Source organism: Pogona vitticeps, chromosome 1 (genome assembly GCF_051106095.1).
Source record: "Pogona vitticeps strain Pit_001003342236 chromosome 1, PviZW2.1, whole genome shotgun sequence".
Lineage (NCBI taxonomy): Eukaryota > Metazoa > Chordata > Lepidosauria > Squamata > Agamidae > Pogona > Pogona vitticeps.
In genome coordinates, this window is record NC_135783.1 from 50,683,031 (window position 1) to 50,699,749 (window position 16,719).

General features: G+C 40.6%; 1 protein-coding gene across 4 annotated transcripts in view; it reads right to left on the minus strand.

The window, feature by feature from the left end:
* CRIM1 (cysteine rich transmembrane BMP regulator 1) overlaps positions 1 to 16,719 on the minus strand; it is a 196,666-nt gene that overhangs the window by 66,436 nt on the left and 113,511 nt on the right. For all 4 annotated transcript variants that reach the window (XM_072992639.2, XM_072992646.2, XM_072992651.2 and 1 more), the window contains 2 exons: positions 3,376 to 3,558; positions 88 to 285 (listed from right to left, as the gene is read on the minus strand). In XM_072992639.2, the coding sequence (XP_072848740.2) occupies positions 88 to 285; positions 3,376 to 3,558 (381 nt within the window). The remainder of the gene's footprint in view (positions 1 to 87; positions 286 to 3,375; positions 3,559 to 16,719) is intronic.

The following is a 16,719-nucleotide window of genomic DNA, read 5'->3' on the forward strand; positions in this document are numbered from 1 at the left end:
GTTTTTCTCTGTAAAAATACTACCAGAATAATAATCAAGGATTTTAAATTTCCATGCATGTCAACATTTGCTTTTTCCACAGCTGACCTTCACACATTGGGCAGCATTCCCCAGGCACTTTTACAGGATTCAGGCAACTCTGTCCACATGCTGTGGCCACACAATGAGATTCCCCATTGATACACTGACAAAAAGTGCAGTCATCTTCCCTCCAGCGATCACCATGTGCTTGAATCTGACCATTAGCATAGCAACCAGCAGGGTTACTAACAGGAGAAAGGGAGTCTGAAAAAAAAAAGCAAAAGCAAAAGCAAATAGATAATTTAATCCACATACAATACTTATTATAGTGCTTTAAAAATTCTGAGTATCAGAGTAAGATAAAGAGTAGTACACGATAAGGTCACATTGATATTCCTCTTTTGAGGGATTATATTCTATTTTATTTCCCTTTTATTTACGTAAAAGGTATGCAGATACCTTCAAGGTTAAAACATGGGTGACAAAAGACAAAATTAAATCTGTAAACAAGATTTAAAAACCACAAACTTTATTTATTTATTTATTTATTTATTTATTTATTTATTTATTTATTTATTTAGTATCCCGCCCATTTAGTCGACTACTTTGGGCGGCTAACAACATATGAAATAAACAATTTAAAATACAGTGGTGCCTCGCTTAACGAGCGCACCGTACAACGATGAAATCGCATAGCGATCCCTTTTTTGGGATCGCTAATGCGATCGCTCAACGTTTTTTTAATAGGGCAAAATTCGCTTTGCGAAGACCGCTAAGAGTTTCGCTTACCGATCTTCGCAAAACGAAGCCCGACGATCAGCTGTTCAGCGGCCAAAATGGCCGCCGGAAGCCCAGAAATGGCCCAAAATGGCCACGCGCAGCGTTTTCGCGCCCTCGTTAAGCGAGGGGAGGGCGTGAAAATGGCTGCCGGCCATTAAGAAGCATCACTGAATGGTGAGTATTCGGCCCATTTGGAACGCATTAAACCATGTTTAATGCGTTCCAATGGAATTCCCTGCCTCGTTCAACGATGCTTCAGCATAGCGAAGGTTAATCTGGAACGGATTAACCTCGCTATGCGAGGCACCACTGTATAGGAATAAAATAATACATCAATAGACAAAAACTCAAGATGGAAAAACAAAATAAATCAAGAAATTGCTGGAGGGAAGGCTTGCCTAAATAGCCAGGTTTTCAGTTGGCCTTTGCTAGCTATTTCAACTAGCTAGCATCCTACATACTATGGTACCAAATAAAGCAAGTCAGTTACGTAACATATTGAATCAGTACGTTTTCTGTGTCCGCTTGAACAGATGTGATGATGGGGGCCTGTTGACTGTTAACTGGAGAAAAGCAGTGTAATTTTTGTGCCATGCAGTGTAACTGCTGGGCAGTTAGTTGGGCAGGGGTGGTGGCGGCCCTGCGGGCTAAACCGCAGAAGCCTTTGTGTGCTGCAGGGTCAGAAGACCAGCAGTCGTAAGATCGAATCCACACGACGGAGTGAGCTCCCATCGCTTTGTCCCAGCTCCTCGCCAACCTAGCAGTTCGAAAGCATGTAAATGCGAGTAGATAAATAGGTACCACCTTGGTGGGAAGATAAACAGTGTTCCGTGTACAGCCGCTTTGGCCACGTGACAACAGAAACTGTCTTCGGACAAATGCTGGCTCTACGGCTTGGAAACGGGGATGACCACCGCCCCCTAGAGTCGAACACGACTGACTAAAATTTCAAGGGGAACTTTTACCTTTACCTAGCTGGGCACACATGTAGGGCCTCTAATACTGATCTGAGTGTAGGCAGGTTGGTACAGCTAAAGACTGGATTTCAAGTAATACAAACCCAAGTTCCATAAGATACTAAAGTGCTAATAGAAGAACTTTAAACTGAGCTATGATACTCCTCCGCAACTAATGCAAACTGGTATAACAGAAGACCACCTAGCCTCTAAACAGTATTCAAATACTGTAGCTACTTCTTTTACCAGCTGAAGTTTCTGAACTATCTTTGAAGACAACCTCATGATGAGATCTAGACATCTCCAGGGCAGATAATTAAAAGACGCCTGGTCTACTCTGGATAGAGCTGTGCTTGGTAGATCAGCGAAACTAGCAAAATGCAATCTTGGTCAAGGTCACTGTCTTTGCTTGACCTTCGGCAGATACCCCCAAGCCCAGAAAAATTGTGTACAGTGGTGCCCCGCATAGCGAGGTTAATCCGTTCCGGATTAACCCTCGCTATGCGAAATCGTCGCTAAACGGGTAGGGGAAATGTATTGGAACGCATTAAACTTCGTTTAATGCGTTCCAATACCTTTGTTACTTACCCGTTCAGCGAGGATTCCAGGTGCCGGCAGCCATTTTCGCGCCTTCGCTAAGCGAGGGCAGGGCGCGAAAACGGCTGCCGGCAGCCATTTCCGGGCTTCCGGCGGCCATTTTGGAACCGCCGATCAGCTGTTCGGCGGCTCCAAAATGGCCGCCGCAATACCCGATCTTCGCAATGCGGGTTTTCCCCATTGCGACGATCGGATATGTTTCCGTATAGCGATCCCGAAAAAGGGATCGCTATACGGAAACATCGCTATACGGTGCACTCGTTAAGCGAGGCACCACTGTACTTGGTTTTTCAGAGAGAGTACACCCTATGTAGAACTGGTTGCACATCTGTGAAGACTCTATCATCCATGTGAGATTATCTGGAAGTTGAGTCATGGCATCACTCAACTTCCAGATAACTGATTGCAAACTTTCACCTGTGTAATAGAATTCTATATACAGTGGTGCCTCGCAAGACGAAATCGCATTACGACGAAATTTTTGCGATCACAAAACGATGTTTCCTATTGGGGAATATCGCTTTGCGATGATCGGTTCCCTGCTTCAGGAACCAATTCTGGCAAAACGACGATTTTCCTACAGCTGATCAGCGGTTTCAAAATGGCTGCTGGGTAAAAAAAAAAAAAAAAGCTCCCCGCTCTTTTCTGGGATTGATTCCTCGCTGCATGGGCAGCAAAAATGACCACGCTATGGAGGATCTTCACTGGACGGTGAGTTTCAATTGGGTTTTAATGCGTTTCTATGGGCTTTTTAATTTTGCTTTACGATGTTTTCGTTCTACAGCGATTTCACTGGAACGAATTAACATCGTAATGCGAGGCACCACTGTAACAGATTTCATATTATTAATGAAGCTCAGTGGTGTCAAAAAAGTAAACAGTATTCTGAGAGACTGGCTCCATTCCAAAACAGTTTGGCAGGAATTTCAGTTATTAATAAAACATATGGTATTAATCACTGAACTAAGTTTATCTACTTTAAAACAGAATTGTAACAATAATAACATAGAAAGAAAATTACCTTCACATACTGGACAGCATTCTCCTTCTGGTACATAGTATCTGTCACAATGTAACTCACCACACTGTGCTGAGAAACAAATAGATACACCACCTTGGCATCGACAAAACCGGCAAGCATCCATTCGAAACATATCTCCATCATAATACTCCACACTATTAAATACACATGCTGGCTTTGCTTCTGAAAACAGCAAACAGAATGAAAATACTTTTTATGAGTGTTTGGCAATGGTATGCTCAATAGCTCAACTCCTAAAATGTCTTCTATAAGTTTAGCTACTCCTGATTTTATAGGCTTCATTCAAATTTTAGAAATCAGAATTTCTCCTTAGAAAATTTATACCAAAGTACATCCAGTAGTATTTTTGGTTTAGAGGAAACAGCTTTCATTTACTTAGACACTCATTTTTTGCCAGTCCACTTGTGGGTAAAAATCTATTACAGCTATCCATGCCTTATCTGTCACTGCTCTGGTGGATACCACATTTTTAGAAAAAATATTTTTGTGGAAAGGGGGTGAAGGAAATACTGAGGATCAATGAAAACCAGGCATCCCAGTTGTGCAAATAAAAACACATTCATATCAATCAGGCCACAATACAGAACATCACAATATTGAATTTATCATTTAAAAAAAATTATCCAAAATTCTTACAGGAATCACTATTGGAATTTGATAAAATTTAAAAGTATACAAAGAGAAGAAAAACACATAATAGCACAAACTATAAGTATTAAGTATAGGTTTATGACAAATACTTAAGGACTGTGTAGAAACAGGGAAGTACATTTGCACATGGGAAACAATCTCATTTTCAGTTTTCTCCTCAGAACATACTGAAGTACAGCAATTTCAACACAACTGAGGGCCAAGATTCTACTATAGAGGCAAATGAAGGAAAATGTTGCCCCTGGGCTAGCAGTTGACCATTGCAGAGCATGCTGTATACATCTAGAGACAGAGATATAAAAAGAATGTTAGTTGCAGACGAATAGGAGAAAGATTATCTTGCTCTTATATAAAGAAAGCCACCACTTATCCTGGAGATAGCCATGGCTTTCATCACACCTCAAAAGTCCATTTAAAAAAAAGGAGTGGTGGTGGAGGGAAGCTTGAGGTTCTGTATCAAAGTGCTTGTGACTACACATTTCCAGTAGAAACATAACCGCGGAATTCTAAGGAATAATTTCTTTTGCTGGCTGAAATGTAATACAAACTTTCATAACCTTTCTAACAGTTGCTCTTGCCATCTGTCTGAGCCTAAAAGGATATGTCAAAACTAATTCTGCTTTTTTATAGTGCAAACACTCACTGAAAGTCAGAAAAAAGACTCTACAGAAATAAAATACCTTTAAATACCACTGGTTTTAAGTGTCTCCCCATCTAGAAAATATTTATTTATCTTTTATAAACCTAACCAACCAAGCCTTTTGCAGCTTTATGTGGCTGAATCATACATACAATAGCTGATTATTTAACCAATTCATTTCATTATTTCAAAATTATCAGCTTCTGATTAAAACAGCATACAGTGGCTGGGAGTTAAAAAAATGTGATGGTAAAGACACAAATGACCAAAGACTGCATGAAGGGAGAAAAGTTGAATCTTGTTTCCACGGTCCTCAAGAAACGAACAGAGGCACATGCCCCTTACACAATACAAAAACAAGAACAGGTGAAATCTTTATTAAAACTCTTTTTTGGCCTACATTAGTCTCCAAGAGTCTTTGCACCATAATACCGTGGTTAGTGAAGACAAAAAGGGAGGAGGAAATACTGAATACCTACCAGCCCTCTGTCTGATAAGATGGGAGATATAAACCATCCAATAGGCACCTGGGGTGGAACTGGAAATCTACACTCCTGACTTGTATTTGCAGCCTGCATTCTGGAACTCACTTTTAAGAAAAATACCTGCCATGGGCATCTGCCATAATTTGGGGTATTTTCTTATTTTTCTTTCTGCATTATCCATAATTTATTGGTGCATAGCATGATGAAGACTTGTTGTTTAGTCCTTAAGTCGTGTCTGACTCTTCGTGACTTCATGGACCAGAGCACACCAGGCCCTCCTGTCCTCCACTGCCTCCCAGAGCTGGGTCAAATTCATGTTGGTAGCTTCAATGACACTGTCCAACCATCTCATCCTCTGTCGTCCCCTTCTCCTCTTGCGTTTACACTTTTCCAACATCAGAGTCTTTTCCAGGGAGTCTTCTCTTCTCATGAGATGGCCAAAGTATTGGAGCCTCAGTTTCAGGATCTGTCCTTCCAGTGAGCACTCAGGGTTGATTTCCTTCAGAATGGATAGGTTTGTTCTCCTTGCAGTCCACGGGACTCTCAAGAGTCTCCTCCAGCACCACGATTCAAAAGCATCAATTCTTCGGCAGTCAGCCTTCTTTATGGTCCTGCTCTCACTTCCATACATCGCTATAGGAAAAACCATAGCTTTGACTATGCGGACTTTTGTTGGCAAGGTGATGTCTCTGGTTTTTAAGATGTTGTCAAGGTTTGTCATCGCTTTCCTCCCAAGAAGCAGGCATCTTTTAATTTTGTGGCTGCTGCCATCATTTGCAGTGATCATGGAGCCCAAGTAAAATCTGTCACTGCCTCCATATATTCCCCTTCTATTTGCCAGGAGGTGATGGGACTAGTGGCCATCATCTTAGTTGTTTTTGATATTGAGCTTCAGACCATTTTTTGCGCTCCCCTCTTTCACCCTCATTAAGAGGTTCTTTAATTCCTCCTCACTTTCTGCCATCAGAGTGGTATCATCTACATATCGGAGGTTGTTGATATTTCTTCCGACAATCTTAATTCCCGCTTAGGATTCCTCCAGTCCAGCTTTTCGCATGATGTATTCTGCATAGACATTAAATAAGCAGGGAGACAATATACAGCCTTGTTGTACTCCTTTGATGTATTCTGTGTAGAAGTTAAATAAGCAGGGAGACAATATACAGCCGTGTTGTACTCCTTTCCTAACTTGAACCAATCAGCTGTTCCATATCCCGTTCTAACTCTTGCTTCCTGTCCCACATATAAATTTCTCAGGAGATCGATAAGGTAGTCAGGCTTTCACATTTCTTTAATAACTTGCCATGGTTTCCTGTGGTCCACACAGTAAAAGGCTTTTGCATAGTCAATGAAGCAGAAGTAGATGTTTTAATGGAACTTTCTCCATAATCCAGCACATGTTAGCAATGTGATCTCTAGTTCCTCTGCCCCTTCGAAATCCAGCTTGTTCTTCTGGGACTTCTCAGTCCACATACTACTGAAGACTGCCTTGGAGGATTTTGAGCATAACCTTGCTAGCGTGTGAAATGAGTGCAATTGTATGGTACTTGGAGCGTTCTTTGGCACTGTCCTTTGGGATTGGGGTGTAGACTGATTTTTTCCAGTCCTCTGGCCACTGCTGAGTTTTCCAAACTTGCTGGCATATTGAGTGTAGCATCTTAACAACCTCATCTTTTAAGATTTTAGATAGTTCTCCTGGAATGCCATCACCTCCACTAGTCTTGTTGTTAGCCCATGCTATCTAAGGTCCACTTAACCTCACTCTCCAGGATGTCTGGCTCAAGGTCAGCAACCACACTATCTGGGTTGTCCGGGACATCCAGATCTTTCTAGTATAATTCCTCTGTTTATTCTTGCCACCTCTTCTTGATGTCTTCTGCTTCTCTAAGGTCCCTACCATTTTTGTCCTTTATCATATCCATCTTTGTACAAAATGTTCCTTTAAAAGCTCCAATTTTCTTGAACAGATCTCTGGTTTTTCCCTTTCTATTGTTTTTAACTCTGCACTGTTCATTTAAGAAGGCCCTCTTGTTTCTCCTTGCTATTGTTTGGACGTCTGTATTCAATTTTCTGTAACTTTCCCTATCTCCTGTGCATTTTGTTTCCCTTCTCTTCCCTTTGTAAAGCCTCTTTGGACAGCCACTTTGCTTTCTTTCCTTTTCTTTGGGGTAGTTTTTGTTGCTGCCTCCTGTACAATGTTATGAGCCTCCATCCATAGTTCTTTAGGTACTTTGTCCACCAAAATTGAGTTTCTTAAATCTGCTCTTCACTTCCACTGTGTATTCATAAGGGATTTGGTTTAGATTATACCTGACTAGCCCAGTGGTTTTTCCTAATTTCTTCAGTTTAAGCTTGAATTTTGCTATAAGAAGCTGATGATCAGAATCACAATCAGCTCCAGGTCTTGTTTTTGCTGAGTGTATAGAGTTTCTCCATCTTTGGCTGCAGAGAACATAATCAATCTGATTTTGGAATTGCCCATCTGTGATGGCCATGTGTAGAGTCGCCTCTTGTGTTGTTGGAGAAGGGTGTTTGTGATGACCAGCTTGTTCTCTTGACAAAACTCTATTAGCCTTTGCCCTGCTTCATTTTGAACTCCAAGGCCAAAGTTACTTGTTCCTTTTATCTCTTGACTCCCTACTTTAGCATTCCAATCCCCTATAATGAGAAGAACAACTTTCTTTGGTGTGAGTTCTAGAGGGTGTTGTAAGTCTTGTAGTCAGAACTCTCCACTATGACCTGTCTGTCTTGGGTGTCCCTGCATGGCAAAGCCCATAGCTTCTCTGGATTACTCAAGCCCATTTGCTATGACAAGGCAGCAAACCGTGAAGGGCCTAGCAACTTTATTTATTTAGCAGTCTAACAAAGGTATTACCTACCCTTACTTTTGTATAGCCCTCAGGAGACTGTCCCGCTGAGACTATTTATTCTAAAGTGATTGGAGTGAAAAGTCCTCATTGTTATCTCTAATGAGTAACTGAAGATATATTTCCCCTTTGCCACTCACCCTCTCAGGTGGGAGGCAGAGTGGTATAGAAAGACAATATCACTCAGCTGGGCTTTGTGGGCACTAAATGAAAGTTGTTCATTCCTTTTCCTCCTTTCTCACAGAGGAAAGAGGTAATAAGACTGGATTCCTATCCAGAACACCAGATCTAAATGCTCAACTGCTGCTTTGGCTGGGGACCAGTAATGTTAGTAGGTGGCAACTGATTACACTTCCTGGAATGAGTTCTGAGCAAGCATTGTGTCACTCTAAAATGTGGACAGACACAGCAGAGTCTTGTGCCACTATGAAACAGAGGCAACACTTATTTTTGCTCTTTTCACTGTAGTAAGTACTAGAGTTAATCTCCTCCCCATAACATTCTACATCTATCCAACAATTAAGAATGGAACAAGGAACAAGGCATCAACTTTTACCTATTACTTTCCTTGAGAAATGCTGCAACATAATACTTTTCAAAACCAATGTCCCCAAAGTCCTCAAACAAAAAGCACATGATCAGTGACATTGGACAAAATCCTGTTGCATAACTTTTCACCAGAGTAACTCATGTCAGGAGCTGGAAGCATTCAATTTATAGCAATTAGAAGTTTTCTATCCCATTCCTTTTAAGTTCCACGTCTCCTTAGGGCTCTCCTTTCCTCCAGGGAAGTCTCTTGGAGCCATAAGACATGGGCTGGGGGGAGTCCTTAATAGCCAAAAACATTGCTGTGGATTGCTGCCAACAGGATTAAGACTGCTGGTGGCAATCCAGTAGTGATTGTTTATTATTAAAGCCCCCTCCCCAACCCCACAGCTCCCAAAGGCTTCCCAAGGGAAAAGGAAGCCCGAGGAAGCTTCAGAAACTAAAAGGAGGGGGATAAATTAAATGTTTCTGGTGCCTGATCTGGATTACACCACACAAAGTTATGCCAGCAGGACTTTGACCAGAGAATGTTTTGATTCTGAAGTGAGTTATGGGATGAACTCTCAGACACTAATGAAACACAATACTGTATTTAGAAGCAGATTCATGTTTAGAGGAAAACAGCATTACAGATAGCCATTGGAGATAAACTGTAAATGTGACAGCAGTGTCTCTTTTACTGTGAATCATGGCTAACATTTATTTGATTTAAATCAAATAAATCTGGCTGAATTCAATTAATAAATCATTTTTAATTTCAATCATCAAAATTTTGTTTTTTTTTAAATTCTGATTTAAATTGATTAAATTGATTAAATTCTAATTTAAACCAAATCAGTTTAAATCAGAATTTAAATAAAAATCAGATTTTTGATGATTTAAATTAAAAAAAAATATTTTTGATTTAAAAGTATTTTTAAAAATGATTTTTATCCATCCTGAATTCAGCAGATTATAAATAGGAAGACCCTTTTTCTTCCAATAAATTTTGTGGCATACTTTTCAGGTATTCGCTGCTTGTTATATCTAAACTGTCATAATCCTGTGTTTGTGGCTAAAAATATCAATAAATGCTAAATTTCACAAACATGTGGTAGGTAGGTATACTTTATTACGGTCAAAGACCAGTAAAACCAGAACAGTATAAAATAGATACATACAATTATTGTTTAGGAAAGTCGAGCAGGGTAATAAAATTCCATTAAAACATGATAAAACAAACCCTTAATTCCAATTAATAACATAATATATCCTTGATATAGATAAAACCACAGATAGTGTTGTATTAAAAATATTATATTGTCGATCTAAAATCACCTACCCAAACATCTGTTTACGAATAACCATTGCTGCAGCACAGAATTTGGCCACTTGTCTAGTAATATAAGGGGTACGCCTTTGGACTAAATTTGAGACCACAAGTATTGATAAACGGCTTCTTCTGTTAATGCGGCGACTTCATGAAAATACACATTTGCGGGTTCTTTGTAACTCCGTGGGGATCTTATCCAACCAGGTCTCTGTACTTAATGGGGTGAGACAAGGATGCCTACTAGCCCCCACATTGTTCAATTTCTATATCAATGGCTTGGTTGGAAATTTAAGTAACCCCAACTTTCACCAACCAAAACTTGCCTCTCGCCCAATTTCAACTCTACTTTATGCTGATGATGCCGTTCTATTGTCAACTACGTGCGTGGGATTTAGAAGACTTCTGAGATCCTTCTCCACCTACTGTAATGAAGAACAACTAATAATTAACTATGCTAAAACCAAGATTATGGTGGTGAGTAGAAGGAGAATAAAACACAAATGGTCTCTAAATGGTCACCCCGTAGAGCAAGTAGCATGCTATAAATACCTTGGCATAGTTTTTCACTCTTCAGGATCCTGGGTTACTCATGTAAACCACGCTGCAATGAATGCCCAGAAAAATACTGTGGCAATAACAAGATTTTTTCATACTGTTGGGGGTAAACATGTACCTTCGGTATTACAAGTTTTCAAGGCCAGGACTATATCACAAATGCTTTATGGTTCTCAACTGTTCGCCTATGCTAATTTACGACCTCTGGAGATTGTTCAGACCAAGTTTGTGAGAGCCATCCCTGGAGTCCCACCTTGTACTTCCAATGTGGCTCTCCGCCTAGAGGTCGGGTTAAAATCCATTAAAGCACAGGCTAAAGTCCTTATGCTGATATACTGGATTAAACTGATTTTTTCATTAGAAGGCTTGGCCCCACTGATCCTACTAGATTCTTTTCAGTCGGAGTGGAAGAAGCACATAACAGAAGAGATATTGAAAATTGGCTTTTCCCACAGTATACTTATAGCAATGGGTCTTACAGATGCCATTAAAGCGGTGAAGTTAAGGGTATGGGACATTGAATTACAGGACCATGTTGGCCAGTTAGGGAAATATAACTTCCTTAAGAAATCTGCCTTTATCACCTCCTCGTATTTAGCCAGCACTATGTCATCTAAAGCCATAAGGGCTTTTACGCTAGCTAGGCTTAATGTACTACCTTCTAAGCTTCTGGAGGGAAGATTTCGAGGTTTGCCTGCATCAGATTGTCTCTGCCCCTGTAATAGTGATAAAGTTGAAACAGTTGGTCATGTTCTTCTTTTTTGTACCTGTTATCGGGATCTTCGCATGGAGCTTTTATCATCTATTATCTGTAAATCTCCTGGGAGATCAGAGGAGGATTATGTGCAGTGGCTACTCTCTGACAGTACCCCTTATATTACTAGACAAGTGGCCAAATTCTGTGCTGCAGCAATGGTTATTCGTAAACAGATGTTTGGGTAGGTGATTTTAGATCGACAATATAATATTTTTAATACAACACTATCTGTGGTTTTATCTATATCAAGGATATATTATGTTATTAATTGGAATTAAGGGTTTGTTTTATCATGTTTTAATGGAATTTTATTACCCTGCTCGACTTTCCTAAACAATAATTGTATGTATCTATTTTATACTGTTCTGGTTTTACTGGTCTTTGACCGTAATAAAGTATACCTACCTACCTACCACAAACATGTGCCTTTTTATGTAGGATGAATTTTATTTTACCTGACACTACATAGTCCCCAAGAACACAACTACAGTGGTGCCCCGTATAGCGAGGTTAATCCGTTCCGGATTAACCTTCGCTATACGAAAACATCGCTGTGCGGGGCAGGAAAACCTATTGGAACGCATTAAACTTAGTTTAATGTGTTCCAATAAGTGTGTAAACTTATCCCCTCCAGCGATGTTTTCGCTCCGGCGGCCATTTTGGAGCCGCCGATCAGCTGATCGGCGGCTCCAAAATGGCCGCCGGATGACCCGAAATGGCCCCTATCAGCATTTTCGCGCCCTCCCCTTGCTTACGGAGGTCGCAAAAACGCTGCGGGGGGGCATTTCAGGCCATCCGCGGCCATTTTAATGGCCGCGGATGGCCCGAAATGCCCCCCCGCAGCGTTTTCGCGACCTCCCTAAGCAAGGGGAGGGCGCAAAAACGCTGATAGGGGCCATTTCGGGTCATGCGGCGGCCATTTTGGAGCCGCCGATCAGCTGTTCGGCGGCTCCAAAATGGCCGCCGGAGCCCCAATCGTCGCAAAGCGAGTGCGGCGATTGGGGCTGATCCGTATAGCGATCCCCAAAAAGGGATCGCTATACGGATTTTTCGTTAAACGGTGCACTCGTTAAGCGAGGCACCACTGTATTTAAAACTTCTCTTCTTTGATCTTTTAAAAACAGGTATTCTTTGAACACTTAATAGCAAATAGAGAGTTAGTAGTTGTAGGTTTTTTTGGCTATTTGGCCATATTCCAAAGGTTTTTCTTCCTAACGTATTCAGGCTCACCACAAAAATACAAAAAAAATACGGTCAGCAAAGGACAAAAGGGACCCCCTCACCACTGCAGAAATATACTGGATACCTTGAGTTGTGGCCAGGTATATATTGGGACCATAAAACAAAACATCCACACCAGAATCAAAAAACATGAAAGACACGGCAGACTAAAACAACCAGAAACATCATCATCAGCTGAATATGCCCTGAAACAAGCTGGACATGAAATCCTATTTTGAAATACAGAAGTACTGGACAATACCAGCAATCATTATGTTAGACTACACAGGGAAGCCACTGAAATCCACAAACATCAGCACAGCTTCAACAAAAAAGAAAGTCTAAAACTCAATGAAGCCTGGCTCCCAGCACTGAAAAATACAGCCTGCAAAAAGATCACCAAACTCTACAGAGTCACAAGGACCAGTGATCATTGCACACAAAAGACTAGCCAACAACACCCATCAATCACAGTGACAGACCATCTCCCCCCCTTTATCACAACAATACACCCATAACAAAAAACACCCTGATCACCATAATCACCCAATCTCCTGAACAGGACAAAAAGCTGATCCTGCAGCTACAAATTCTCAGCTACCCCACACACTACACCAGAACACAGACAGAGTTCTAACTTCTGTCCTCTGAAGATGCCAGCCACAGAGACTGGTGAAACCTTAGGAAGAAAAACCTTCGGAATATGGTCAAACAGCCCCCAAAAACTAGAAGAACCACTGGATCTTGGCCGTGAAAGCCTTTGAGAATACAAGTAGAGTGTTAAATGATACCGGTTATAGTGTAAATTACGGTGCTTAAAGCACATTAATCAAGAATTACGATCTACTTAAAACAGTGAGACTTAATTCTGGAATTGCACTATATACAACTTTATACATAGTGCTAGAACATAGTAGACACTATATGTTTCTTTATATTTATTTTAGAACTGTAATTTTTTAACACACTTTTTAGGCTAACATTCACTCATTTAACAACAGTGTATAACACAAAAATGTCAATAAATAAATAAATAATAAAGTAGATTCATTAGTTTAATTTAATGTTTATAAGGGCAAAATTACTGTTAGGTCCAGAGCTTTGAAAAATCATACTTATGTTTTACTTGCTCTGCCATAATTAATTAAAATAATGCTTCTCCAGATGATTTTACAATCAAAATGAATAAAAATATATGGCGTCAAATGCTGAAAAGAAAGATAAGGGGACCTATTTAAAACTTGGTGGCTTGTGATACGGGACAAAATCCAATTGCATAACTTTGTGCTGACATAAACTGGATAAGGGTGATAGCAACAATTAATTAAAATAATTTAAAGCTGTTTATACTCCCGTTTCACACTCCCCGGGGGTCCCTTTTGCCCTGGGAAAACATCTGGGAGTTTTGGCAAAGGGGGGGGAGAGAAACTTTAAATATCAAAAGCAGGAGGTGTTAAATTAATTTCAATTAATTATTTCCAATGCCCCAATCGGATTTATGCCACTGCCAAGTTACACAATAGCATATTGCCGAATATTTCTAAAATCTATTTTATAGGTGAACTTTTATCTTCCAAGACTACCATCAGGAGGCCTGTGTCACAGTACTTCAAATAATTCATTATATCTGATTCAGATATTTAATAACCCCAATTGTTTTGTTCACTGACTGTTGCAGATTATTTTATTTTAAAACCATGACTTTTGCCTAATTAATTTTATTTATCTATGTGTAAAATAACTTCCCTCATTTGTAAAGCTCAAGATATAAAGGATTAATGATTTTTTAAGCAGTTTATAAATTTAACAGCACTGGATTGTTTCTTTGACCCTAACATTTGCATTACACAAGATAATTCTGATGTCACTGTTGTTACCTAGAAATCAAATTACAGACCTAATTAAACTACTCTTGCAGTAGCCAATATCACATTGTTGAAATTTATTCAAAAAATTAAATAGCTTTTAATAGAACAACTAAGAGTCTTCTGACACATTAAAGATAGACATATTGCATTATGCAGATGATGAATTGAGCTGTAATAAACAAAGTCATATTCCATAATGGAACATGTTAGTCTTTAAGGTGCCACAATACTGTTGTTTTTGCTGCCATGACTCCCTCACGAAATACTATTAACATATGGCCCAGCTACTTTGTCATATCACAAACTATAATCCAGCTCATGTTGAATCATCAATCACAGATGTTCTAATATTACTTGTCAATATGACAGTACATATAATGAATCCATTTAAACAACACTGGTGTTCACAAAATGTGTGACCGATAAAGATGTCATACATTTCCTGTATTCTATATGAATTATGTCAACATCTTTCCTTTCCTGGAAGTTTTCACTGTTTTTCCTGGAAAACACTTACTTAGCTGGTGAATATATAGAGGCAAATCTGGAATACACCCATGATGTACTACTAAAATTCGCTATATCCTATTACATGTTGAGATATGTATAGATTAAAGATAGACTGCTTTCAGGCCTCTCTGATTAATTTTCTGGACACTTCCCACAAATAAAACTACAGTGGTGCCTCGTTTAATGGGCGCCCCGTTTAACGACGAATCCGCACAGCGACGTTTTTTTGCAATTGCTTTTGCGATCGCATTGCGATGGTTTAGATAGATAGGAAAAAATCGCTTTGCGATGATCGGCACCCTGTTTCGCATACCGATCATCGCACAGCGATGATTTTCCAACAGCTGATCGGCGGTTCCAAAATGACCGCTGGGGGAAAAATGGCTGCCCGCTGTGTTTTCGCCCGGATTCCTCGCTTACCAGGCAGCGAAAATGGCGGCCGCATGAAGGATTTTCGTTTTAAGGTGAGTTTTAAGCCCATAGGAACGTATTGATGGGGTTTCAATGCATTCCTATTGGCTTTTTAAAACCGCATAGCGATGAAATCGCTTTGCGGCGATTTTTGCTGCACGGATTATTGTCGCTATGCGGGGCACCACTGTATTACTGATATATTGTGAAAGTTATTTCTTCATAAAAACTTTCCATTATTTACATTAAGTGTAGAGAATAAGAAGAGATGTATTTTTGAAATAACTATATGCCATAATTTTCTGTGTATAAAATGACACTTTCCCTAAAATAATCAGAGAAAAAAATGAGTGTTGTTGTATACACGGAAGAAAGCAGTCACACACACACACCTGGATGCCTCTTGCTGCTGCCGCTGCCTAACTGCCTCTTCCAGAGCTCACGACTTGTCCCCTCTGGTGGCCGAGGTAGCAGCAGCACCAGTAGCAGCAGGCAGAGACAGAGGCGAAGGAGCATTCACACGTGCTTGGGCGCCTCTTAGTGCTGCCTCCCCAGCCTGCCCAATCACCACCTCCAGTGGGACTGACGGGCTCAGCTCAAGTCACCTCCGGTGGTGGAGACAGCAGGAGGCAGAGGCGGAGGCAAACAAGCACTTGCATGCACTCGGGCGCCTCTTCCTGCTGCCGTCGCCAGATCACCTCCTCCAGTGATCTCCTTAGGGCAGGGGACAAGGCAGCGACGTGAGCTGGAGGTGGGCTCTGGCAGTTGCACTGGAGGAGGTAATCGGATGGGCAGCAGAGACAGCAGCAGCAGGAGATGGAGGAGCAGTTGCCCATTAACTTCTCCTCCACCTCCATCAAGGATCAAAATTAGGGGGTCGTTTTATACATTGGGGGTCATATACATGGAAAAATACGGTAACCTATGTGAAAGCAATTGTGGTGTAGCAGACATTGTGCTGGACTAGGACTTAGGAGATCTGGGTTCAAATCTCTATTCAACTATGGATACTTATGTGTGTATGGCAATAGTAAACTACCCCTTAAATGCCTCACACACCACCACAACTCTGTTATGGTCACTGTAAATCAGGAGTGGCTGAATGGATAGCTTTGGAGCCCCACTGTGAATCCTGAAAAAGTCAGCCTATGGGCCTTGGGAAAATCCCAGGATGCCCCTTAAAGAAGGGATTGGCAAACCACTTCTCAGTACTCTCTACCTAGACAAATGAAAAGAGTCACTGTAAATCAGACTTAGGAGCACACAATTATTATTAAGTCACAAGTGACTTGATGGCTCTTAATAATAACCTAGTAACCTACCAAAGATATGCAGATGATATCACTTTGATGGCAGAAAGTGAGGAGGAATTAAATAACCTCTTAATGAGGGTGAATGAGGAGAGCGTAAAAAATAGTCTGAAGCTCAACATAAAAAAAAACCCCTACGATCATGGCCACTGGTCCCATCACCTCCTGGCAAATAGAAGGGGAAGATATG